Source organism: Aplidium turbinatum, chromosome 1 (genome assembly GCF_918807975.1).
Source record: "Aplidium turbinatum chromosome 1, kaAplTurb1.1, whole genome shotgun sequence".
NCBI classification, from domain to species: domain Eukaryota; kingdom Metazoa; phylum Chordata; class Ascidiacea; order Aplousobranchia; family Polyclinidae; genus Aplidium; species Aplidium turbinatum.
In genome coordinates this window covers 38,636,833-38,664,832 of record NC_137472.1, presented here as the reverse complement: position 1 = coordinate 38,664,832, position 28,000 = coordinate 38,636,833, and the positions used below count along the sequence as shown (strand labels likewise).

General features: G+C 38.1%; 1 protein-coding gene across 1 annotated transcript; it reads left to right on the top strand.

Moving 5' to 3' along the window:
• Nucleotides 1-393: 393 nt before the first annotated feature.
• Nucleotides 394-27,764, top strand: LOC145778263 (protein spinster homolog 3-like). The gene is made up of 14 exons (XM_082589723.1): nucleotides 394-502; nucleotides 768-837; nucleotides 5,009-5,254; nucleotides 11,568-11,773; nucleotides 14,748-14,899; nucleotides 23,298-23,364; nucleotides 23,716-23,876; nucleotides 24,178-24,327; nucleotides 24,627-24,754; nucleotides 24,879-24,949; nucleotides 25,254-25,319; nucleotides 25,721-25,819; nucleotides 25,999-26,173; nucleotides 26,301-27,764. The coding sequence occupies exons 1-14, from the start codon at nucleotides 431-433 to the stop codon at nucleotides 26,438-26,440; spliced, it is 1,803 nt and encodes a 600-aa protein (XP_082445849.1). The 5' UTR covers nucleotides 394-430; the 3' UTR covers nucleotides 26,441-27,764.
• Nucleotides 27,765-28,000: the final 236 nt, after the last annotated feature.

The following is a 28,000-nucleotide window of genomic DNA, read 5'->3' as shown; positions in this document are numbered from 1 at the left end:
GCCTTATCTCACTACACTGGTCAACAGCAAATTGTAATCAGAGATCTGATTAGGTGATTTTTAATCTGTTAAAACAAAATAAATTGATTTGACTTGACTTTAAAGGGTTTTTTACACTGATTCTGAAAATGCCCTTATTTTTTCCAGCACACCAGGTTTTGAGATATTTAGGTTTTAGTTGTTTTCAGTCCTGTTTCAGTTATGTTAGTTTTCAGTTTTTGTTGTTTTTAGTTTGCGGGATTCAGTTTTAGTAGGCTAGTTTTTAGTTTGCGGGATTCAGTGGGAGTAGGCTAGGCTAAATGCTTATATGCATTTCTCTCTAGAGCAGCGTACTGTCCATAATTATGAATAAAATCGAAGGCTACCACTATAGTATAGCTGAAGAAGAGCCACTCCACAATCGACACAATCTTGCCAACGACGCAGCCACATGCTCTTAAGCAGTGTCAAACTGGAGGCATTTCGAACGTCGAACCATGGCTATTACCACTCGGCTATGCAGGTTGTTGATGAATATCAGTGATAAAGATGGTTATTGCATGAAAATTTGTAACAAAAAAAGTTAAATATTACATATATAATCATTCTTAATCTGTAATTTTTTACATAATATGCATTTTTGACAAAACTGAGAAAATTTAAAGTATGAGTATGATGCAAACTTAAGTTTACAAAATAACATATCTTTTATATTTTTTGTGTAGAAGTTTTTTTCTATTTTATTTGTTAATTTAAAGTATATATGCGTTATGGATCATAATTATCAGAACAACACATCACCGACTTTAGAGTATAGCAGTGGAGATAACAGTGATGGTGAAATGGCATACTCTGAAGGTATGTAAAGTATATATATACTATTATTGTATCATTAGTTTCAACGGTGAGTTCTTAAATTGCTAGGCTTGCTTTCCAATCCTGGCTTTAAAAGTTCGGTTACATTTGGGACATTGAAGATCCTTTAGGAGAATTGGTTGTGGATGTAATTGTCGTTCTTTTCTTTGTATTCTTTTTACATTTAACCTTTGAGATCTGCTCCTAAACGTGGCGACACCGTCATGAGTGGCAGATCTCCAAAGCAGCCTACCGGAATCCTCTGCCGTTTCTTCCCAGTTTGTGTAATTGATATTGCACTTTTTAAGATTACTCTCCAGTGAGTCTTTATACCGCTTCTTTTATCCACCTACTGAATGGCAAACGCTTACCTTCAGCCAATTCTGCGCGAAACATTTGCTTAGGAAGACGTTGATCTGGCATTTGCACTACATGCCCGCACCATCTGAGATGGTTTTGAATAATGCAGACTCAATGCTTGTTGTTTCAGCCTCTTCTAGCACGCTCAAATTTATTATCTTTTTTTCCAGCTGATATTCAAAATTTGCGCAGGCAGCGTTATTGAAATCTTTCAAGAGTGGTAATATGATTTCGGTAGGTGGTCCAGGTTTCGAAGGCATACAATAGTGTTGTACTGTTGTCATAACTATTGCATTGTAGATGGTGAGCTTTTTACCTTTTCGTATGTTATGATTGTCAAATATTCGTGAGCAAAGTTTTCCAAAAGCAGTGCTAGCACACTCTAAACGATGTTGTATTTCATTCTGAAGGTCAACGCTGTCTGAAATTTCATTTCCTAGGTAGTAAAAGTGTTTCACATTTTTTAGAGGTGCACCATTGAGAAGGATTTCTGGCAGAGCACTGTTATGTTCTTTGAGAAGTGGTTGAAAGAGAACTTAAGTCTTGTTAACATTGACGCTAAGTCCAAGCCTCTTGTACATGTTTGATAGAAAACATTCAAAATCTGCTATATATAGGTGGTTTTCACTCAGTGCTGCTACATGGTTATCATCGGCATATTGAAATTCCATAATACTACATGTTGTAGTCTTGGCCTGAAGGTCATGGTGGACTATTTCCAAGATTAGATAGATGCAATAAAAATTGCAAAAAGAGTTGGTGCTCTCACGCTGCCCTGTTTCACTCCAGAGTTAACCAGGAAAGGTTCAGAACTGTTGTTGCTGGTCTGGACTCTGGCAAGCCTACCGCCATGAAGAAGACGCAGGATCTGGGTTTTTTTTCTGTCATTTATTGGTCATTGACCGATTTTTTAGCAAAATGTCCAAAAAAAAGTATAGTGAATTCGGTCAAAATGTTCGAAAAAATATATAGTCAATAAAAAATGACTAAAAATAAACGAAATAAATAAAAAATTACCGAATTTTTTCAAGTCATTTCGGACAAATGACCGAAAAGTCTCAGCAAAAAAAAACAGCGCAGGATACAAAGAAATTTGTCTTGACATCCGTATTTAGAAAGTACATCCCACAGGAGCTCTCTTGAGACGTGGTCCAAGGCCTTAGTAAGGTCAATGAACGCCATTATTTTACAGTGGTTGATGTTGTTCACGACATTTTTCTTGCAATTGTCTGAGGAAAAATATCATGTCCATGGTGCTACGCCATGGCTTGAAGCCAGCCTGAGATTCAGAAAGAATCTTTTTGGATATCAGTTTGAAGCAATTGTTCAAAATACGTACTGAGATCTTGTCAGCAGTTGCTAACAGAGAATTCACACAATAATTTCCACCCTCTGATCGAATACCTTTAAGTTTGTATGTGGTGATTATATTAGCATCTTTGAAATCAGATGGAACACTCTCTTTTGTCCAGATTTTGATTAGCAGTTGATGGAGGTCATGTTGGATTAAACTGCCACCTTGTTTGTAAATCTAGCACTGGGATTCCATCAGGACCCGCTGCTTTGTTGTTTTTCATGGCCATGATGACAGTTTTGGCCTCTCTGAGATGGTGTATAAGAAAGAGAGTCTTCTTGTGTCATGTTGGGAATGATGTCAATCACACATTTGTCAATAACAACTGTGTGGTTGAGAAGCTCCTCATGATGTTCTTTTCATCGAGATCTTTTTTCAGCTTCACTCTTAAATATTGTTTCTCCATCCTTACTTCTCAGAGGGGATTGTCCAGGCGTGAATAGTCTGTAGACTTCTCTCATTGCATTAAAAAAGCCACGTGTATTATTGAGGTCTGCTACTATTCGGTGAGTCTGATTCGGTGAGTTCCTAACCTCTAAGCCCTAAGCCCTAACCCCTAAACCCTAACCCTAAAACGGCAATAATAATTAGGCTACGGTACCCGATAATTTAAAAAAAAAAAATCAAAATATCACTGAATAGGGATCGGACTCATCGAATCGGGTCTGCTACTATTAGGTGAGTCCGATTCGGTAAGTTCCTAACCTCTAACCCCTAACCCTAAAACGGCAATGATAATTAGGCTACAGTACCCGATAATTTAAAAAAAAGTTGAAAAAATCCTTCGTTAAGGGATCGAATTCACTGAATCGGACTCACCGAAACGGGCCATTCCGCACCGAATCGGACTCACCGAAACGGGCCATTCCGGTATTATTGGCATCTGCCAGCTGTTACATTTCATGAGCTTTTTTCCCACCACTGATCTTTGAGAATACGAGTAGATCTTTGGACTTCAGCCTTACATTTTTTGTGCAAGTCACGTTTTATATCAGATTGAGAGTCATTCTGGAGTGTGATAAAGGCTTCTAGCTTTCTATCGATTAGTTTCCTGAGAACTTTATCGTTCTCATTGAACAGTGCCAGTGGTCCTTCTTCTTATGATCAATAGTTTTTTGCATGTGTCCAGAATAGCCACTCTAAGGTGAGTAAACATACATAATGCACAAGATTACCAATATACTGTATCTCATTATACAAAAGATCAACGAATCTGTTAATAATCCTTGCTGTATCATATAATACACTCCATGTAAATATCATCGGCAAGAAATACCATAACACTGTTTTCGTAAGTGATAACCAGAAAATTAAGCATATCTTATATACTGTACTCGAGTACAGGTCGATCTCGTGTATAAGTTGAACCCCAACTTTTGAACTGAAAGTCGTTGATATTTCCTTCTCTGGTGTATAAGTCGAATAGCTTATTCCTGACACTACCATTGGATGGTTAATCTAACTAAGTATTGGCATTGACGTATGGTGAGGGAATTTCAAAGTAGAGCGCAGGGTAGCTTACGCTGCTGGAATAGTCACGTAATAATTCACGGCCATATTATGTAAACCAGCTAAATTAGACGCGCTATTTTCAATGAGGTCTTCCTGCGGTGAGATCAATTATGAACGATTCAACAGAACGTATGGTTTTGTTATCTGACGCGCGAGAATCGAAATCCGCTCATTAACACATGAAAATTAGCACTTAGCCTTCCTGTATTTAATGGTCTTAGTCGCAGATATTGCCTGCATTAACGACGTCTCTTACCGCTATTATCACCTAGCCAACCTGACATCATTGTTTTATGCGGCCGCTAAGGTTTGACATCGACTTCAACAATCATGGAATGTTACGTAATAAAAACGATTATATCCTACACGCAAAAACAAAAAAAATTGATCGCTTAAAACAGCTCTTTCTGTTTTGTCTCGTGAGCTTTGCATATTGCTCAACAAGTGTATAAAGTTTAGAATTGACAAGAAATCATTAAATTTGAAAATTAAGTTTGAATCACTGCAAATAAACGTATTCAAAACTTATACTTCTACCGTTGCCCGACGCCTTCACAATCCGTAATCGCTGTCGGCAATGATTTTGCTGCAGCAAAAATGGCAGTCTGAGTAGGCTAGTAAATTAGTGGTTTTCCATAGTTGTAGTAATAAAGCCATTGAAAGTAAATTGCATAAGCTGGTGGATGTAAAGTTTTTATCTTTCAATATTTTAGATCTAACTAACAACAGACACTAACATTTTTAAATGTATGTTTACTTTGCTATATTGTAATTTCAATCTAAGTAAAAGTAATTCATCAAGAAAGACATTACACTGGTTAACAGGGAAAATTTCATATAGAATTGATTATGTATGATAAAAACATATCTTTCCGCGTGTCAGTTACATTAAAACCTAGTTATTTTTAATAAGTGATCACTAATCAATGCTAATCATATGTTTTGTAGTGATCTTGCCAAAGTATCAACAGTCGCCCTCCTCTGGAGATGCGAGGATGGACCACCAAGACAATCAACTATTAATTCCGAGAGAAAGACTAAAGAAAACTCAAGAACCACCCGTTGCTAATGGAGTAGCTGCCGCTGATGACCTGGTAGATTTGGATGAAATTTCTACTACTCGAAAGTATCTGGCCGTTTTCGTTCTTTTTCTTATCAACCTACTCAATTACATGGATCGATATACCATTGCAGGTTTGTGCTGTCTTGTTTGTAGCATCATTGCCAGATTGTTTTTCTATTTTATGCAGTTAAGATTTACTAAAATCTTTCCTGATAGTTCAGTGGATTAAGTTTTTGACTTTGCAAACAAAGAAAGAGAAAAGGTCTATCAGTGCTAGGTCAACTCTTGGGGTGCACGCTTTGAGCAACATATTTTCAGACAGCTGTTTATTCAGTGGTGCCTAGTAGTTGGAATACTTTACAGACAGAAACAAGTCATCAACTTCATCATCATCATCAAACAAGTCTCGTTGACTGGACATTGGACAAAGCTTCTACAAGCAAGAAACTGTCAGGATTATGCATGCAAAGATGCTTTCTCTGTCCGACAATACCGGTTCCCACAATCTATCAACAACCAGTACTTGAATTGCTAAAGATTTATGTGATTTAATGTCATTGCTGTAGTGCTATGCTAGACTTTTTAATCATTGCTAATATAACATTTGCCATTGTGATGCAATGGTTGTGGTTTGTTGGCCCAACCAGAAAAAGTTGCCATTTTAAGTTGTTTCAATTTGTAACAACGTTGAAACTATGTAAAACAAGGCAACTTTTGCTGGTTCAGCTCATGCTAATCACAAGACTCTGTTGGTTTCCAGATAGTCATAATAAGTCACAATAGAATATCTCAGTGAAAATGTAAATTAATGCAAATCTGATCAACAAGAACCCGGAAATAATAATTATTTAGAAATCATGCAACGTTTTAAAAAGGAAGACGGCAAAACAGTCATGTCGTGTTAACAAAGTAACACTAGTTATCTGATCTAGCATTCTAATCTACAGTATAGATGTAAGTGTGCCAACGACAGAGTACATTGGCTTTCTCCTCCCTGAATTAATGTAATGTGTTTGTTTGTAACCAAAGTCTGTTATTTCATCAAGATTATTTGCTTGCTGTGCAAGTTCTATTTACTTTTTGACAATGCTCACTGCTGAGTAATTTGTTTTGCGATCATTAAACTTGTCTGTATCAAAGCACAACAAACAGTGTAGTTGGTAACCACCCTGTAACAGACCTTCGCGTTGAATTTCAGACATAGGACTGTATGCAGCAATTGTAGCATGTATGTTATTGAAATATATGAATTTACAATCAACAAATGGTTTTGAGGCAAAGAGGTTTATTAAACTTCGTAAAACGAGCAAGCCAACAAATCATATTTTAATTTTCACATCTGTGGACAGAGGCAGCCAACTGCTGTGCTGATTCTAAAGCAGGCCGCTCTGCTTTGTCGATTTCCATAGCCGACTTCTCATATTTTCAGTGATTCTTCACTTTTTTAAACGCAAGGGCATATTCTTCTCCTTTTAGAACTTTCGGTGTAAAGAGCACTTTTATATTATAACCTGGTCCTACCGACAGTAAAATGATAAGTTCAACTTCTCACGATTGATGGATGTGTCAACCTAAATACCGAATTTACCATGTCCATTGCCCAATTTGTTTTCACGCGCAAAGAAGCTGAGAAACCTTAAAAACCCTGCCAGAATTAGATTGTATTATTATATACTTCGTTTTTTTGTCCATATAACCTCATGCTGATAGCCTATGACACAATTATGCAAACTATTGGTTCCTTCCAGAGCGCAATCAACTTTGTCCGGACAGTATATATGTGTTTTTGAGGATTTTTTTTATGAAATATACAAAAAAAATTCTCGTTAATATCATACTAATAAATAAATACTATATTCTAACAATCAAATTAAAAACAACTGATCAGTTATCAAAAAAAATAATACAAAAGAATATTAATTACCGTAAGACATCATGAATTGCTTAAAATGAGAACGCAGAAATACCATCATTGCCTCACCAACATTTTAGCACGCACTGAGCCGCGACTGAATCTGTTTTTGTTTTAAATGGCACCCTAAAATTATTTTGATCGCAAGGTGGCAGTGCAGAGCTTTGACTCAAACCCGGAATATTTCATTGTCTCAAAACTGAAGCCTGATTGTTGGTTGGATTGCGACACTCATCCAGCAATACGCTCTTTAAATTGAAGTCTGCTATGGGTGGCTAATCCGCTAATATTAAGGTCTTTCTATATTTGCGTCTTGGAATCTAAAGAAAAAAGCGAACACATCCATCTCCAAGCGTTTTTTACATTCGCAGGAAACTGCGTAGGCTGGTCATGTGAATGCTCAAGAATTTTTTTGTTGAACCATAGGCATACGAAGCCGAGTAACGTGATCAAGTTTAACATCTTTAAACATATAGAAACACAAAACTACGCAACAAATTAAGTATCGAACGTTTTCGACATCACAAGATGTCCTCTTCAAGAATAATATACATACAACTTAACTACATCTGAATAAAATACAATGGTTAACTAAATCTATAAACAATAAAAGACAAAAACTGCACAGCGCCATGAATCATGTACAATTCACCGTAATTTTTTTGGTGCAAACTGCTGTAATCGGCTGCCTAGAAACAAATCCGCCTTTTAAGTTTTGAAAAATTTGCTCGTTTCCTCACTCAAACTGCAATAGTCTGTTGAGCACATGTGGAGTGTGTTAACCACAACTCGGTGTCCAGATCGGAAATGAAACTTCATGTCGAATCCGAACATGAATTGTGCGATTGTACTGATGTGGTGCTTCTCATAGGAGGTTTATTTATGGGGCTATGATTTTCTATTGTAATAATCAATTGGCGAAGAATAATCGATCAATACAAGTGATCAAACTTGCCTCTTTGAGTGTGTAGTAGAAGTGGGCAATATAACTGATGCAATTTTTGTTGTGACAGCACATTTTACCCCCACACTTCACATTTCATCAACCGAAGACACATAACTGACCAATTGTCATAGAATCAAACGCTTATTAATTAGTATCCATACACAGGCGCTATTCTCTGTAAACTTCGCGTACAGTTTTGCAGAAACCTTTACACTAATTCGGTTTGGTCGATCTAACGTTTCTAAAATGTTGACAGCACCATGAATCATGTACAATTCACCGTGATTTTTTATTCTTTGTTTCATCGTCGCGTCGAAATGCATCCCGTTCGTTTCTCCCACCGACTGGTAATTTTATACAGCAAAGGAAATGTTGGAAATGGATAATCTCCGTTACACAGTGACAAGTCTGAGCTTTCTTGTCGTTCCATCGTTGCATTTGCAAGTTTCTTTGAAACACGCTCTCCCTCATCAGTAGGAAAAACTTATGAATGTTCAGCTTTTCCAAGATGTAGTGTTCTGACTGTTTTCTGACTAAGGCTGCTCGTTCAAGATCGACTTTGTTCATCTGTGTTCAGCAATTGCAACAAGACTCCAGCAAAGCCTACCATCGTTGTTTTACCATTTGTGACGAATCGTTTCCGCTTGTTATGAAACGTTGTTCTGAAGCCAAATTGTATAAACTTTCTAGGTGGAAACCATTCGGATCGCTTAAACCAGTGGTTCCCAAAGTGGGCGCCAGCGCCCCCCTGGGGGCGTTTGCGACCATGAAGGGGGCGCTAACTATAAAGTGGGCGATTCGGGGGCGCTGATAGTAAATCGGGGCAGTTACGAGAAGAGCATTGCAAAGCATTTTTTTGTCATGTTTTGCTTCAAAAAAATACAAAAGACGGTGGTTATAAGAACTCTGTGGCAGATATTGTGGCAATTATGTTGGCAACGTCGTTTCGCAGTGCCTCACAAGTTAGTTGAGGTCGTAACGTAACGCATGACAATTTGAAGCACTCCCATTACGCAAATTCCATCTTACAATCTGAGAGTATTTTGATTTAGCGTTCGTCTTAATCTATCTTTGAAGTCTGTCATCAAAGCAGTAAATAAAACTAAAGCGCACGCTCTGAATATACGCTTATTCAAACGATTGTGCAATGAGAATGATGAAGCTTTTGAGCGCTTACTACTCCACACCGAAGCGCGATGACTTTCCAAGAGAAATTGCCTTGCACGATTTTATTCGCTGTTTGAAACTGTCGTGGAATTTCTACAAAGTTGTGACCCTGGCCTTGCGAATGACGTCCTGGTTGTGAGAAATGATGTCGCCTACTTGTCAGACATATTTTTCAAATTTAATGAATTGAAATTATCCCTTCAGGGTAACGAAATCTCGTGTTGTAAGCCTATCAGCGAAATTTAGCTAGACGAGAATTTGACAAAGGCATATCTGATGTTGATGTAGAGACGTACAGCAATCATCTTCAAAAAGTACACAAAGGCATGGGAGTTCGATTCCAGGATGTATTCCAGTTAGTAATCCATGACTGGATAATCCACCCATTCTGTGATATTTTCGAAGATGGAATTCTTGAGGAGGAACTGATAACATTGCAAAGCGATTTTGCACTCAAACCGAAGTTCAATATCTCGTATCAATTGTTCTGGCTACAGAACCAAATCAAAGAGAAGTGCCCTCACGTGTAGAATCGGGTCAAAGTTTCTATCATTGCCTTTCCCAGCTCATACTTGGTGGAGCATGCTTTCAGTGCCGTGACAACGCTTCTGGATAAAAAAAGAAACCGTCTTGACATAGTTAGACGGGGAGACTTAAAATTGTTCCTATCCAAACTGAAACTCGATATCAAGAGGCTGATGACATTGCACCAACCTCATCTGTCTCATTAGAGTTGGACTTTAAGTTGTGATGAATGGAAAATAACTTTGGTTCTACTTTTTTTGTCAAAGGGGGCGTTTGATACTCTGTTCGTTGTCCAGGGGGGCGCTATTAAAAAAAAGTTTGGGAAACACTGGCTTAAACAAACCCTTTATTGAATGTAACGGAATTCGTCAGTTTAACTCCAGATTGCCCTCAACGGTTCTTTGATGTGCAGACTCTGCAAGTCTGCAATCGAAGTTTCGGTGTCATAATTTTTTGATGTTGTGAATACTATTGATCCTCAAAAAAGGCAAGATATCCCAACCGTCAACTTCCCAGCTAACAAAAGTTTTTTTTTTTTACATATTTCCTCCTCGCAAGATGTTGGCGCGTTGTTGCTTTCTGTTTTTGTTAGCTATGTTGTAAAAACGTTGCCTCCCGTTTCGATCTGTTTGAATCTCGCCTTAACATCAACACAGTCACCAGAGTGTTTGCCTCCCAACGAATCAACGATCAGGATTTGCATTGTACGTACATGGCACCGGCTCAAGTTTATGATTAACGGTAAAGCTCAGAGCGTCGAACGGCATATTTGCGGTGACTCTCTAGCCATGGTTCTGGCAGTACGCTGGTGTAATTTTATCACAATGTCAATAGAGCCTGCTTTCAAAAACTTACGCGTACAAAAACGCAAGTGGACGTTTGCATATGCGACGTTTTCTGTGCCTGTAAGTCAGTTCATGACTACGTTGTTTCAACAAATCTGTGGGTTAACTCAATGTAAAAAAGTCTGCTTTTATTGTTTGGCTTCTTTCGGACTAGTATCCGTTTGTGCAGTGATTATCCGACAACATTGGACTGGAATTGCCGGATGTTTGGGGTTTTAATTGCCAGTTTTTTCGGTGCAACCAGTGAAAGGCAAAATAAAAATTAAAAATAAATTATAGTTGCAGCTTCGTTTGCGTGGTCCTGCCACTGCGAAAGAGATCATGAATATTTTTCTTATCTGCATCAATTTGTACTTGCGTTAACGTAAAAGCACGTTTGAAAACCTCAAATTTAAACAAGACAGACTTCCCATATTAGACAGCGATAACTGACAAGCGTTGAAAAAGAAACTCATAAAAACACGTCATTTTATTCGTGTACTTGCAACTCGTTAAGTTTTTGTAAGTCGTTATTTCATGACGAAACTTTGCAACAACAACAACATTTTTTTTAGCTTAACATACAAAACTAACGCATGTTGGACGGTAGCAAATCAGTCGTTTTACATCAATTCAACGTCTGTATACGTTTGAATGTAAAAAACGACTGATTTTTTGTTTGGGTTTATTATCGTTTTTAGAAGAAAAGTCACACCTGAACTACAAATCCACATTGCACTCCAACAGAACAATTCTACGGTTGTTTTTCTCAAGTGTTGTTGGCTAATCAAGTTCGACTTATCTTTGTGTGTTCGGTATTTATCAGCATTTACTGCATTCTCTCCCTTTCCCACGCTGGTGCCAGACTCATTTCATTGTTACTGATGCAAAAAGATAAAGACTTGCAGAAAATACGTCCTGCATTGCGGCACAGTTAGACTGCAGTTGTTTCATTTTCTTTTGTGCTAATATTCAACCTTCAAATAAAAACGTTTTTTTTTTGCAATTGCACAGCGTATGAATGAAAATATTTAACAGCCGAACTGCATCTCTTATTTTTTATATTTCAGGAATCCTTCTGTCCATTCAGGTACATTTCAACATCAGCAACGCAACTGCTGGTCTGCTTCAGACAGTTTTCATCATCAGCTACATGATTGTCGCTCCTTTGTTTGGTTACTTGGGCGATCGCTATAACCGGAAGATAGTGATGCTTGTTGGAATGTTGGTGTGGTCCGGATGCACCTTGCTGGCATCTTTTGTCACAGATCCATCGGTTGGTAAAGTTTTCATCGGTTGGTTAAGTTTTCATCGGTTGGTAAAGTTTTCATCCTGCTTCGGCAAAGTGTAAATAGGAAAACCTGGCACGTGCTGCTACGATACCTTCTGGCTTTGCTGTTTTATACACAAACTATTCCATCTGTTCAATAACTTTTTGTGTATTTGCCGCCACAAACTCACTGGAAGTGAGTTCGATACCTTGCTGGGTCATACCAAAAACTTTCTAAAAATTGCTGGGTTACATTCCTAGTTAGCACTAATCAGGTCAATAATGTACCTGGCTGCGCTGAAACAACACATACAACATTTTGAATGTATTCATTCAATGTATTCATCGCTAGGCACTAACATACAATTTTATCATTATATCAAGGTTGTGATAGTTTTGTTTCGTCGTTAGTCATACTGTGGTATTAAAGAAACGGAAAAATGGTCAGCAAGTGACGCAGTTCGCAAACTATTAAACTTATCGTAGATTTATGACGGCATGTAAGAAACTATGTATACTCCCAGCAAAGGCAAAAACGGTAATGGAGTAAATATTTTCTTTTTTCCTTGATGCCGCAGTTAAATTTCAATCGATTGATGGATGTGGAAAACGCAGAAACATTAATTTTTTTAGAGAAGTGAGCTGGTTCTTAGCTGTTGGTGACGTCATTCGTTATTGAATTGATCTCAAAACAACATTACTTGTGTTTGACGTTGATTTATGGTTCAAACACTTTTTTATTGATTTTAAAACTTAGTTTTGTTTATTTTGGTTTTTGTCTGACGCTCCATCACACAGTTTCGCAGCATTGTTCCAGCAAATTAATTCCACATTGCTTTCCAACCCAGCGAGCTAAGGTACTACTTTTTACAATCCTTCAACGTCTGACGATGTGGACCGAATGCAGAAATGTCAACTTTCGTTGGCCGCTGGAAATCAGATTTTGTTTTCTCTTGGAGAAGACATGTCGGCTCTCGTGTTTGAATTCCTTAACAAATTGACTTGCCGATGCTAAACTGTTGGTCGGTTTGTGTCGTGTTAAACTACGTCTTTTTGATCAGCCAATGTTGTCCAGTTTTGCAAGTCTGAGGCAAAGGCGTAGTACAATTTCAATTTAACACGTCAAGTGCATAATTAATTTTTCGCAACTCGAGTTACTGTGTGCAACTGTGCATTTACTTTAGCGACTCCCAGCATCTTTCGTCGCATAATTACTTTGTAGAGTATTGGAGAGTCCCCAGCCCACTGTGCAACAAGCTTATTTTTGTACTTTTTGCTTCATTTTGTCGTTTTGACCATTCCGGAGAAGTCAATATTGGACTATTGTTTTCTGATCTAATTTGCTCTAAAATCATGGGCACAGCGTATTTGGATCGCATGATAAACGGCTGAAGACAAGTCGATGAATCATTTTACTCAGCAGTCGCCAGTCAGTGAAGAAGATCTTGAGGCTATTAAAGCAAACACTTTGGTATTGAGGCACCAAATTGACATGGACGGAATCAGAACATAGAAGCATCTGCCTGATGTCTATTGCAAGTCATCTTTGTTTTGTTTTTTTTCAATATCTTTATCCTGCATTGCGGGAAAGCGGACTTGAGCGCTATGCATCGGTGTACGCCTTCCGACGTACACCTGACCCACGCTGCAGCCGACTGCAATGTCTGTTTCCGGTTGTCTACTCTACATCTACTGTAAGACAACATGAAGAGCCCTAAGAACATACAGTAGTTTGTCGTTAAAATGTTTTGTTCGGCTCACCAAGCCAGTTTATATATTTTTTAAATCCTCCAACTATCTAACATACATGACCTTTCCTCCGAACATTTCACTGCACTAGGCATGTCACATATCAGTGAGATTCGCTCTGGCAAATGATGACGTTATTGTTATGACAGGATAGGCAAACTTATTTGCGTCCATGCAATGAAGATTTGCGTTGTAACGTCGGAAAAGTACGGATAAGCTATTGCGAAATTTCGCACTTGATGCCTTCTTCCAAACTGCTTGCTTCACTAGGTGAAGAATGGGCGGCCGGTCGGCATCTGGCATCAGCATTATCATGTGATGAAACAAGTAACGGCGACTGGGATTGTCCCAGCTAGAAACCAGTCCTTTTCTACATTGGTTCAACGTCTACAAACGTTGAGAAAGTACTGATTTGCTGAGCTGGGCGGACAGTGGGCATCTTGTGACCCGACTGTGTGCTTTCTTGAATTGCGATATGTACTACCGTTTCCTTGTTGGCGATTTCATAAGTTTGCTGAATTGCTCTTTCTGCCATATGACTGAATAAGTGACTCAGGGCTTACTCATCCAATTGTTTCTGCTTCAACATGTGATTCGTTTGACCATTTATTTTTTGTTGAAATGCGACAATTTATTGTACTTCTTTTGTCGCAACTTTATATATACGTTGCATTTTGCCATTGGGCATTGCAAGGAAATAGTTTTGTCACCTGCCAAGTCATGTGTTTATGTATACCATGTTAAATCAAGCAAAGTTATCATTGTTAAGTCGCTGCTGAACGTTTAATTAATGCAAGAAGATCGATTTGATATAAACAGCAAGGCTCTTAAGAACTGAAAAAAGTTTATGAAAACAATAGGAGTACCATTTAAAGCTGCTTATCCATGGTCATGGTATTCATTGATTGAACACAAGTTTTTCGGCCTGAACAGGCACGCTTTAGATTGGTTTCATTGAAAAATACTCCGCTGTTTCGAGTCAAGTTGCTGTTTCTTCTTTTCATTTAGAAGTAAAAATATGCTTTGAAAACAATCAGGTACCACTTACTGTTTTATTTCAATGTTTCTTGAAAACCGCTTTGTATTTAGATACCCATTTTACGGTTATGTTGCAACAACTGAAATGTGGTCGCTCTTTTATAATTCAAACAACCCGGAAATGGAATTCAGCCACTGCACTAGAAATCTACACAGCGTACAATTGTCTGAAGACATGTTTTATTTTTTGCAGGATTTTTGGCTCTTTCTTACACTGCGGGGGTTGGTTGGTGTTGGCGAGGCTTCGTACTCCACCATCGCGCCAACGATCATCGCCGATCTGTTCGTGAAAACCAAGAGGACGCGGATGCTCTCAGTGTTTTTCTTTGCCATTCCTGTCGGGAGGTGAGTTTAGAAGAATTTGTTTTCCGTTTGTTTTAATTTTTGTTCTAAAAATGGGTGTTGTCTTTCCATTATTTGGTACCCCCAATTGAGCATGTGCAATTATGCAATATGCATTGCATATACAGTTTTTCGTCCTACGAGACATCTGAACCTCACAGACCCTAACGCTGAAACAGTTGAGAGATGTTGCTTAAATTTTTGCCTCATAAGCCAGAAGAAGCATTTTGCATTGCAAAAACCACTAGTTTTACTGGGTTTTCAAAGTAATTTGGATGTATGCTTTATTGCAACCAGGGTGGTTTAAGATTTTTTGAGTTAAAATTAAATTCTTCACAAAAAAACACAATTAAAACGAACTAAAGACGAAAAAGTTTGTGTCGAAAGAAAATGCTTTAAAGCATTTTTGGGCCAAGCACTCGTGAGTTTGACTAATTGACAATGAGTTTCGTTTTAAATTCACAATAATAAAAAAGATTGTGGTTTGCTCCGTTGCTGGTTGTTGGTAACGTTTTATGAACATATATTTTGCGTTGAGAATTGATGTAAACGTCATTTCGTAAGGGTGTCGTCTTCGCTTTCCACAGAAATTAATTGTGAAAAGTAGTAGTAGTCCAGTTTTTATCCTGTGATGTCCCAGTTACTGAGGCTAGCTGGATCCACCTCCAAGTGCCGCAATCGCCTTCACACCCTGCCTCCACATCGATTTGTCTAACGCGTCCTTTCTTGTCAAGCCTACCTTGCTTCTTTCCTCGTCAATTTGCCTTTTCCACGTTTACATGGGTCTTACTTGTTTTCTACGACCCCCCACTTGCAACTCCAGTGCTATTCTCAAAACATCATCTACATTCCTTCTCAAAACATGCCCGTACCACCTCACTCCATTCGCCTTCGCCAACTTATCAACATTTTCATTCAACCCAAGCCAGTTCATTCAGTATTCCTTTTGTTAATCAGCTTTACACCACCCATTGCTCTTACCATCGCTCTCTCAGTTCTTCTTGAAATCGCCAATTCGTTTTCCTGTAAGCACCATGTCTCACTTCCGTACAGCATTGCAGATTTCATGCAACTAGTATAAATTCTTCCTCTCATTTTCAACGGAAATCTTTTACCACATAACAACTCTCGATACTCTCTAAATTTCATCCAACCAAATCTTACTCTTGCAGTCACTGTCGCTTCACATTTCACAACCACCGCTGGCATTCAATCTATCTCCTAGATGGCAAAAGGCATTCACTGATTCAACTTCGTCATTCAGATTTTCAACAAGACCAACCATTCTTTCTTTAATCTTCTTCCATCTTTCACATTTAAAACCATTTTTGTACATCTTCCATGCACCCACTTCCTGCATTTCGTTTAACAGAACTTTCCCTTATTTTTCCACATACGCCACTAGTCTGTTGAAAAATGAAACCATTTGACCAACGCATGATGAAATAGCTTTGAAACGTTCAAAGTCCACTGTCATGTCTTGCTAGGTTACCTCCTTACCTAGTAGCAATGCAAAAGCCGACTATGCATTAATTTTGACGTTCGGTTTTGTCGCTTTTGCAAATGCAATTCGCTTGCACCCAACCTTCACCCAAAAAGACTAAATAAGTAATTTTATTTTACAATACTTTAGTCTGTTGGTAAGTTGTAAGTGGTGGCTGATAAATTTGTTGAAGCCAACAAATCTTGTTTCCCAAACATACGAAATTCCTCAGTTAAAAAAAGGAAGTGGCTATTTTTCCACACTTAAAGCCATGGTTACAATCAGGTGTTGCCAGAGTTAGGATTAAAGTTAGGAAGGGTTAAGGTTTGGGTTAGAGTTAGGAATAAGATTAGGGTTTTCATCTTTCCCCAAGACTAAAAAAAATTTCCAAAATACAAGCTTTTATTTTCAACAGCTTTAAAATTTTCCCAAATTAGGACAGAATTTCTCATCTGGCAACACTATTGAGGCTATTATTACACTATATTGTGTAAATATAGCCGCGCCCTTCAAAAACTAATCGTGCAAAGAGTTATTGTACGTTGTTTTTTCGTGCTTCGTACCGTCAAGCACTCAACGCGCCATTGCATGTTTTTCAATTCACAGCAAGATCTTTCATTGTGCAATGACAAAACCAGCACATCAGTTTTCGTGATTAGAAACATATTTTAATTGTGATGTGCCCAAATGACTCATCAAAATAAATGTTGGACCTACACCTTTAAGAAGATTACCCTGTTATCGACATGTAAACTGTAACATCAAGGAAGAACAATGTACTGTAATAGAAAATCATTGCATTGTTTCAGCAAGCAAAGTAGTTGTGTTGATATAATGTGCAGAGCAGGGGTTCTTAATCAGGAGTGCACACACTTAGGGGGCGAGACCTGTTTCTAGGGGGTACTAGGATACTGAATCATTAAGGTTAGTTATAAAATGACGTAAGAAGCTATGTTTGTTTATCAGGCTTCAACAAACATTCTGAATCGTAGGTAACTATTACCTTTCAGCCATTCTAAGAGGGGTGCAAGAGTTGGTTCGTGATTTCAAGGTTAAACTGTATTTGGTTGGTGATAATGCTTCCCTGGTGCTGTTGTTTTGCATTTTTACTTCGTCATAAGCTGTTACAGCTCCAGTGAAGCTTTTAGATACAGTACTTCGGATTTATAGCTTTTTAAGTTTCCAGCCATTGGATGAGCAATGTTAAAAATGTGAATTATCCTAATAAATAATAATCAAACTCCTGTGTTCAACAATAAGTTACTGTGGTCTTTCTTCAGCATAAGAATTTGTGATTTATAATGAGTGTGTGTGCGGTGTAATTTGTATTTGTTTCGAACTAAACATTAAACAATGCCTTGTAGCGGTTGATCGCACCCAACTTCAATCTAATCAACTTTCACATTACTGTTTTCGCGATCGTTCATCATCATTCAGACCTTATCAAGAGTGTTGAGTATTAATTTCAACCAAGCAAAAGTTCCAACTTTTACATTGTTTTAACGTCTTGATGTTTGTTGACTGGGTTACAATCACGTGGTGTTTTTTTTTAGCTAGGAAAAGTAATCACAACACGTTGAAACGATGTAAAACGATAACGTTGGGCTAGTTTAGTTCCATCTGCAACGGCTTTCATGGCGGCCGATCAGTATTCATGACTGTGATAAGTTAAGCTACTGACTGTAGCTAATCAAAACAGCATCCTCCTTCAGTTCATCCGTTCGTCTCCATCAAACTAACGATTGTCGACTAGCAGGCGACAAGGGAGCCAGCTAGCGAAACCCGTCGTTTTTACATTGATCATGTTGAAAGGGTTTGAAACAGACTACTTTCACTGGTTGGGGAATCAAAGAATTGACTTACAGCGTCTGATGCAAGTAATAGTTCCAAACTTTTGCTGTAGCGTATTTGAGTAACAATTTGTGATGTTGTCTCATACAGTCTGGGCCGTGTAGCTGCTTAATATCATGTGAAAATATTTTTTCTAGCCTTGGAACATTTAACAACATAAGCATTACAGATTTTGCCACAATGGAAGAGATTATGCGGCTGGGTGATAGTGAAAGCTAAGCTACCAACCATTGTAGTTTTATTTCTGTTTCTATTTTCTACCATGTTGCGTTGTGTGCTTTCTAATTAAGATCACGTGATTTGTTTCGGTTTCACTGGTATTTACTGTATTTCAATGAAGTTCTGATTTCTTTGTTGCTTCAGTTTCAATTGATCACCATCTTTTTTAGCCTAAACAAAATTGCTGCCATCTATCATCAACGCATGGCCATTTGCTGCAAATCATCAGTTCATTTCCTTAGCGATTTTCGCTGACTTAGATGCAGCGGCTAAGTTATAATTCAACTCTTCATGTCAAAAATTTGCAAATGCAGACTTTTTACTTTGTATTAGAAAAACCCATCAAATATTGTCAGCTGACCAATTGGGCGAAGTCCAGTATGACGTAACATGATGGTTCTTTGGGCATTTGACTGTTGTCAGCGATTTTATTCATCGTTTGGGGCGATGACAAACCGAAAGCATAGCAAGTCAGCAAAACTAAGTCGCGATTTAGATTGCAAATTTCTGTGTGTCGAGCAATATAATGAGCTTCAGTTGTTTGAGCAGTCCATTTGAGATTTTGTGAGTTGTCTGCTCTTTCTATTTCAAGATTATGAGTTCTTTGATTCGACCAAACGTTAGCAGACGTTCTTGACTAATGCCATTGTCAATGGCAGGCCGAGTCAGTTTCTTGCTCAAAATGCGTCGCTTTGAGGCTCTTGAAAGTGCTTGAAACCAGTTTGTGGGATTTGCTATGCGAGAGCACTGCTATTTTATTTTTAAAATTCCCTTTTTTCTAGTTTTTGCTGACGAAAGGTTTTTTCTAGATTTGATCACAAAAATAGCGCATTTTGATGATGTCATATTACAAGAAACCACATCGTTTTGTCCTTTTTTGTTGTTGCAATGTATGGATGTTTTGATTTAAACTTACGAGTATATCTTGCTTTGTTGGAGCAGTTGAACAAAATGGTTGCATTTGTACAAAGAGGACTGATGTAGAGTATTCGTTCAATAGAGCCTGAAGAGTGGAGGTGTTAGAATCATATACTTTCGTTTGTAGGCTGTTATTTTTGGCTGTGAAAATACTTCTTTTGCAGTTATTCCTTTGAAATTTTCAGAAGTAAAAGGAAAGTAAACATTTTATGCTCACTCGGACGACCGCATTGCTCAATCGTGAGGACAGTGTTGTATTGCTGGGGAAAACTTCTGTTTTAGAAGCACAGTGTTGTTATTCGTTGATGACCAAGCAATTTCAACAACAAGGAAAGTAAGTGAAGTTGCTGCTGACTGAAAGTTTCGCTTTTTTGTATAGCTTCTACTTCGCGGTGTTGAAAACGAATCTCTTTTTTATCTTAAGCCTGCTTGGCTTGGCTGTTCCTCAGATTAATCTCTTTTCTGGTTATCGGCTTCGACGTTCTTAATCATGATTCATTCATGGTAATTGTTCTTTTTTCTTGCTTTTTTACGAGTTCTCGAAATTGCATTGTCGCTTTTCTTGTTTTCAGTGTTCAATGTTCATTCAGCTCGCTACAATCGGTCGGGAAGTTGCGTTTTTCAACCACGTGTAGAAACTCACGTAATGCATCGCTGCACAGGGCGTGTCTGCATAAAACAATTATTGTAAGATCGTAACGCATTTACAATATAAAACAGCTATATAGCACAGGAATTGTACACTTTTTCATGAGCAGATAATTTAATTATTCGGATTCAATGATAATTTTCATGTGAAGGTTAGGGAAAGGAAAGAAACTAGGAAAATTTTGATCTTACGAAGAATCTGAATGTTTAGGGACGGAGTGAGTTTCAACTTTCACAAACTCTCGTTTTGGAGAACTCTAGAATCATCACACATTCATGTTGAAAGACTCGCGTGTGCCGAATGCCGATTAGAATGGGTTAACTAACCGAGAGTTGCATTCAGCACTTTGTGCCATGGCAGTGTATGCACAGTGCACACCTAGTTTCAGGTTATGCGCTACAGTGATTAATCATAGCTTCCGATTTAGTATAATGTATTTTGTTTGCTTTTGTTTAAATATTCTTTTCCGTGAGAGAGTGTTTTGCATTTTGTTGCGGTCCGCATTTGGTCAGTCCCGAAAGTCGGTGACTTCCTCGAAACAAGAGATGACAGAACTGCTGGCGAAAAACTACAGGGAATGAAAAAACTAATAATGATAATTGAAACGCACATTCCCGCCTGCAATGTTGAGATACCCCCAGACCGCAAATCAACCGTTTTTTTAAAAATTTTTTACATTGATTTAACGTGTGCATTGAGCAGACGTTGAATCAATGCTAAAAACAGTTAATTTGCATTCTGAGCCATTACAATCTCAGAGCCTTGCGGTTCAGAAAATAGAAAATTTACTCTAGTAAAAAACAAATGAAGCCAGAAGAAAAAGTCAAAAATAGCGATAATTACGGCACACAGATGTCTGACGATACATAATTTTGGGTAATTGATTACATAGTTTTTTTTGTCTACTGTATGCCCAAACCATTTTGATTTTTTACAAATACAAAAGCCGACTACAAAATTGGAAGGTTGCCAATAAATGCTCAAGCGTAAACATACTTGTGGTATGTGGTGACTCTGCTAAACAGAAACCAACAAGATACTCAGGGGACGATTGTTGGTGATGATCCGCGTAGAAGTTTTTATTCTACGTCGCATGTGGTGCAATTTCTCACCCGGAGCATTTGCATTTTATTTAGTTTGGACAAGTTTTCCGAATGTCATTCGTGTTTCAATCAATGCCAAAAAATCGAACGCAACTTACACTATTTGATTGCGGTTTAAACATCGTAGCGTGTTTGAGCAAGAGATTGTGAGATCAGCAAAATCATTGTGTTTATTTAGAGGCCGTAAATCCCACAGTAATGCGAGGGATGGTTTGTGAAGAGCCAATTTTTTTATCTCATCACTTTACCCTTGTTTGCCTAACTGCAGTGCTAATGTCTTGCCACCAATTTGCAGTTTATTCTCATTTAAGTTTATGTTTACTTCCAGATTTACTGTAGGCCTAACGTTTAAATTTGAATGGATTCATCCACTTTTGTAGAGATTGTTTGGAATTGAAACTGCTGACTTGTGTTTTTTACGGAAAGAAACTGTCCTGTAAATACGTATGTATAGTTAAGCGGTGCTGTCCAAAGAAAACTGAAACTGTTTCTTGTCATGAAGTCAAAACATTAAAACAGAAAGTTTATTCAAAATGATGAATGAGTTTCCATCACCGCATCGCCCAGTCAGTTTTGTTAGTGAATGTAAATACTGATCACTTCAAGATGAGGCAAACAATTTGAATCTGTTCTAGAAACTTCAGAATTGTATACATCGAAACCTAGATGAATAGAACCGTTCTCTGACTATATTGTACGAACAACAGTCTTCTAATTTGCATTGTGACATAGAGAGACTTTAAATTAGAAACTTTTCCAAAGCGTGAAGACGTGTTAGTCTAACAATAAGCGTGACCTTATTTATTGGCTCGCTTTCATTTAGGCTGTGACATTTGGAAAAAATAAGTAGAAAGAGCAGTAGCAGCACAATCTTTTGTCAGTTGGCATTTAGCAAAATACCAGTATATAATATACTGTATTTTAAATGCTTTTTGTAATGAAATATTCTTGTTGCTTCCACTTTATAGAAAATAAGCAGTTAAGCAACACAAGAAAGAATTTTATAACAAGTTGAGATTCACAATATTTTTACTTTATTTTAGACACCAAGATGTTTCAATTGTATTAAAAATAAAGGATCTATGTAGACATAGATGTAATAACATCAAGTTTGTGTTGATGTGGAATTGCATGATGGCGAAATCAAAGACTTGTTAGTACAGTAGTGACAGAGCGAAGAAATGGCGGTTTTGCACTTTATTATTTAAGGAATTAAGTTATGGATGGGGTTTCGTAGGATTTAAGCTGTCATAATATCTAATATCAGTGCCATGTAAGAACATATTTACCACAATATCTTTTCGATCTGTGAAATTTTGCTACAGTTGTTTTGTTGACTTTGTTTAAGCCTCGTTTATCGTTTTGTGTGAGATCGCCACCTTGCCAGTATGCGGTTCAGTCGTTTTTCGGAAATACATCACGTAGATGTTTCCGAGCTTGGCTCAATCGATTCCCAACAGCCTCTCAATTATGACAAAAAATTTTGTTTGGTACAAAGTTTCACCTATTTGTCGTTTCCGGGGGCTGTGAAGCTTGCTTTTCAAATATCCGTGCGAAAAGTGGAGTGATACAGCACAAGTACCCGCGTAGTTTCTACGAGACACTGATGTGGCATTTGCAGAGGGAGGTTTAGCAAGGTCATATGTTCCGCATGGATATATCTAGTCATTATGCTGCATTGGATAATCAGGAAAAGTCGTGAAACATAAACAGTTGCACATTTCACAGCCTGTCGTATTGTGCAAAGCCCAATCATGTCTACGTTGAGACTCAGAGACATATCGGTCTTGCACACAACGACCAAGCGCGAGTGACCATCCACTGACTGAAATCTCAATCCTGTGGACTCACTCATTGCGCGCGGCTGGCTATCATCGGTAAGGCGAGGCATCTTGTTAATCTTACGAATGAAAGTATGAGAAGAAATCCATGAAACGCGTATACGTGATGACCACCTAAAACTTGCTAGCTTCAGCGAGACTGCAAGTTATGTAAATCGGATCGGTGAATGTCAATATGAATGCCAGTTGGAAAAAACACTGTTAGATTCTAAGAAACGAACAATTTTTAGATTTACATGACGTTGTAAAAACTTTCTTTGTTGTCAATCCTTTTCTTATTATATGCAGAGGATTACTTATCAAACTAATAATTGTGTTGTGTGTGTTCATTTCACAGTGGCCTTGGTTACATTGTCGGCTCTGCTGCTGCTGACGCATTTGGAGCATGGTACTGGGCATTGCGTGTAAGTAAATATTGCATCTTATTTGCGTTTCATAAGTAACATCATGGAATGTCGAATTTTGCAATAAATAGTTGATTTAACGTTATTTTCGATTCCTCGCAAGCGGGATGTGCTTGATTGTGGGTGATTGTCTTTTAAGGTTTAAGCATCCCATGACATAACAGCATGAAAAAATGGGCCTTGTCTGAGATTAATGCAGCTTAAAACTTATAAGACCCAAAGTTAGAGGTAAAGATAGTTACTATTTCAGTCTCCAATCAAGAAAATAGTTTCAAAGCATTTATAAGTTACACTACTTTCAAAGCAACACCTTTGAAAACCTGTCCAACACCAACCACGTTTGTCTTGCAGATCACCCCTGGCTTGGGCGTGATTACCATGATACTGATGATGATCATCCTTCCAAACCCGAGAAGAGGAGGATCAGAGACAACTCGGGATGTTACGAAAGCGAGTGGTCCAGACAAGAGTTTTTCGAGTTACTTGGATGACTTGAAATATATTTTGGCGAAGTACGGCTTTCATTATTGTGTTTAATTTTCCGTTTTCAATGCACACACATGTGATGATGTGACATGTTGATCTTTCATATTGAAAAGCCGGCATTCAGAACCGAAGTGATAACCGCAAATCAGAAGTATTCTGATGGATTTATTTACGCCGAGTTGGTTTGTTACATTATATTTGTAAACCCTAATGTTCAAGAAAGCAATATCTATGCTATTACACTGACATCCCGTTGTGGATAGCCCAATCACATTCAGTTGTCTTTCCAGCTTAGTTTTATTCTTTTTGCTAAATTTCATTTCACAGCCGGAGCTTCATGGCCGTCACGGTAGGCTTCACCTTCATGGCTTTCGTTGTTGGTTCGTTGACCCTCTGGGGTCCGGTGTACGTCGCTTATGCACAAATCGTAGCAGGAAATATTCTTCCTTGTACGAGCGACAGTTGCGAGTATGCCAAGTGAGTATATCACTTTTTTATAGGATTTTTTTGTTAGCAAAATTTCTGAATACAGTTTGCTTTGACTGACTGCGAAAAGAAACATATTTCGTAACAACTGCACGAAAGATAAGTCGACTCCATATTTTTCTGTAGCCATCCATCAAAACAAACACCTAAACATGAGCTTTACGCAGCTAGCAAGACAGGTTTTGCTGGTTGGGTAGTTGGTCAGTATGTGAGCATTCTGTTTTAAAAGCCCAACAAGCAATGGCAAGAAACTGTCATGAAATTTAACTTGACGTTGTTCTGTTTTCCAGCGTGTCGTTCGTTTTTGGGCTGATCACGTGTGTGGCAGGCTTCCTCGGGGTGTGGATCGGAGCGGAAAGTTCGAAAAAGTGGAAAAGTTGTGGCAATATCAACGCGGACGCACACGTTTGTGCGATAGGTGCGTTTTCTCGTTATTCAATTCTAGCTTTAAAATTTGCATATTTTGTTTCGATCACACATCTTTGTAAAATTTAAACCAAGAATATACTGCTTCAACACTCAACAGCCTTTCTACTTTTCAGGGCTCATATGCTCAGCACCCTTGCTGTTAGGAGGCTTCTTGTTTGCGTCCGTCAACCTTCCAGCCGCTTGGGTAAGTTACTCCCCGGATCACAAAATCCTTCGCTTTTACATTGATTGAACGTCTGTAGACGTTGAATCAATGTAAAACTGACGAATTTTGCTGTCTGGGACTCTGGGTCTTTGCAGCCCATGGTCTTTACGGTTAGGAGCAGAAATTGGTTTTGTTATTTTTGACAAGTTTTTTGGATTACGTTTGAGCTTGTTTATGTCAACTAACTTCATTTAAGTTCCAAGAAGCGCAATAGGGAATATAATTTGTGTCTGATCTATGTATTTAGTGAAAAAATATCAGTCAAAGTTTACTTTTGTCGCAGATTTTGATGTTCTTAGCTGACATGGCCTTATGCTTCACATGGACCTTGGTGGGCGACATGTCTCTGGTGAGTTGTCCAAGTTTACTGAATGTAAGCGAAGACCGACCAGCACTAGCTTTTTGATCATGAACGTTTCGAGTTAGAAGTACAGGGTAGTTTTAAATTTGCTTGTGATTTGATCAGTTTCCTGTGCTTTTCGTGTGGCGTTGTTTTAAGGCTAAGAAAATAAAATATTCCTTGAAATAAAGTGAAGTTTAATCAGACGAAACGAAAGCCTAATATCATTAAAACTGATTAAAGAAAGATTTCTTTTGCCTTTCAACGTCAGTAACAATTAGGTAGTTATGCAGCTGCTTGTAGAATGGCAAGTGTAGTGACCAATTGGTTCTTGTGCAATCATCTTTCAGCTTATAAGTTGAGTTTATTATCGTACAGTTTATGTTTTCATTATGACTGTCTTTGTTCAGTACGTGACAATGCCAAACAGGAGATCTACCGCGCAAGCAGTTCAGATACTCGTCATGCATTTGTTCGGAGACGCTGGAAGCCCATACCTGCTTGGAGTGGTAAGAACATTTTGGTGTCCTTAAAATGAAAACAACAAACTGAAAAGTTGAAAGTATTTTGTAACATGAACAACAGGTTTTTAAAACACCGGCGATTTCGAAAATAGTTTTCTCGCAAATGAACCACTTCTAGGAAAGTGCTGCACTGATACTGCCTTGCTTCAAAAAAATATTTTTAGATATCGGATTCCGTTACATCATCATTGCCGGACGACTACTACTCGAAGTACATTGGTCTTCAGCAGGCGATGTATGTCACCCTGTTCGCCGCTGTTCTCGGAGGAGCTGGGTTTCTAGTTGCCTCATTGTATCTGCAGCATGACAGGAAGAAGGTGGTGGACGCATTAGAAAATGGTAAGAAGCAAATCACATTAGAATTTGAAGTTTTTTTCGTTGCATTTAAATTGAAAACAATGACTAAGACTTGCATTCCACCTTTAAACGCATTGTAGTTTGTTGTTTTATAACTTCAACTCTTCAGGTTCAAGACGAAGTTCGGTTTCATCATCCGCCCTGCTCATACCTGAAAACGATTCGTCATCGACTCTAGCGACCACAAGTGGATCGGTTAAAGCCGAAGGTTCTTCAAACAACGTTAAAAACAATTCTGTAATCATATGAAAGCAGATTACACGCAGTATATTTTGTTTGACTAACTACTTGTCACATCACTATAAAGCCGAGTCAAATGCTGCACTCTGATGTGTGTCTTCACAATACCGATCGTCGAAACCAGAAATGGCACTAAGTTTTCAGGCTACATTTCCAATAAGCTGCAATAAAATATTTTTCAGCGTCTGCTATTTTTTGATCGCTTATGGGTGGTGGCTCTTATGTTTTTCCAATTGTGTTTTTTCTTCAAGTTTTCATCTTTTGTCGCCCTTTCGTCCCAGTCTTATGCGTAGTGCCGTAGTAGTATTAAAGATTTAAATTATATGGACGCTTTAACCTAAGAACTAAACTAATGCATTAAAGTTATTTGAGCTTATAAATACCAAGGCTCAGAAGACAGTCTTCGTGTCCATCTTAAAATACGTCATCAAGTGTCTTGCCAAATATAGCTGCGTGTTCAAGGTACGAACAACTCAGTGTTTCAACACAATTGGTTTTCAACTCGCAAGCGTATATTTTCCCACAGATTGAAGTATCGTACTATTTCACGATGCAGTATATTCGTTTGACCGAAGACTTGTATAAACCTATGATGTTTTGATATTTTCGTTAGTGCTTTTGCTTTCGACTGTGCTTTTTTTGCTGACATTGTTTGAAGCTTAAATCGACGCCGCAAGTGATTCCATAATGAAGATATGTGGAGAAGAGTGATTGACGTTGTATTACATGTATTAATGCCACTGAATATTTGCCACCACAGAAGTGCAATATGATCCATCTGCCTTTTTACCGCAGTGCTCAACGATTTCAACCTTGGTTTTCGAACTGTAGCCTACGTGGTAAGTCTGAAGCATACAGTTGTGCTTCAGAGGTGTACGGAGTCAGGTTTTCTGGACTCCACTCCAAAATCCGACTATGACTCCACTCCTGCTCCAAATATTTTGGGGATATTGACTCCAAACTCCAATTCGACTCCGAACCCAAACTATAAATCTCAAACGCATGATTTTTATAATAAAACTTATACTTTCTCTTAACCTTGTCATGAAAAGGACAGAATATTTTTAAAAGAAAAAAACTGCCGATTGGAAAAGCAATTTATATAAGAAGAGAAAATATCACTTGCACCCAGTGTTTTTTTAAGGTGTTTTGGTGGATCGAAACGGTCCCCCAAATTTCTCCAGCGGTTTCCCAAAGTTTGGACTTGCAACTACAGTGGCCTAATAAATAAATCGTTTAAGTAAATATGGCTATTTTTTGGTATTTAAATGAAACACTTGCGGTCTCTTAAAACTACTTAGCGGTCACCCAAACCTTAAAAAAAAACTTGCTTGCACCACTTTTAACTTTTTAAACAACCTTGTTTATCAACAAGTATTCCAAAATTTAAAAGTTTGCACAAACTGAAGAAAATAAAATGAATTTTTAGCCAGAAATAGCATTCTTTTTGTTTGAAATGAAGCGAAATCCCAAACCGCTAACAGCTTGTCAAAACTCAATTTTTTCCCCAGCAGTCGAGTGTGGCAAGAATTGACAGCGATAAATACGTGTTTCGCCCATGAGCAGGGC

What these genes read in the sequence shown, in the direction of transcription:
- LOC145778263 (XM_082589723.1), top strand. Translation starts at nt 431, where the DNA reads ATGCTCTTAAGCAGTGTCAAACTGGAGGCATTTCGAACGTCGAACCAT. An exon ending in GACAGTTGCGAGTATGCCAA is followed by an intron (nt 24,328 to 24,626) that starts GTGAGTATATCA and finishes TCTGTTTTCCAG; the next exon opens with CGTGTCGTTCGTTTTTGGGC. An exon ending in CGCACACGTTTGTGCGATAG is followed by an intron (nt 24,755 to 24,878) that starts GTGCGTTTTCTC and finishes TCTACTTTTCAG; the next exon opens with GGCTCATATGCTCAGCACCC.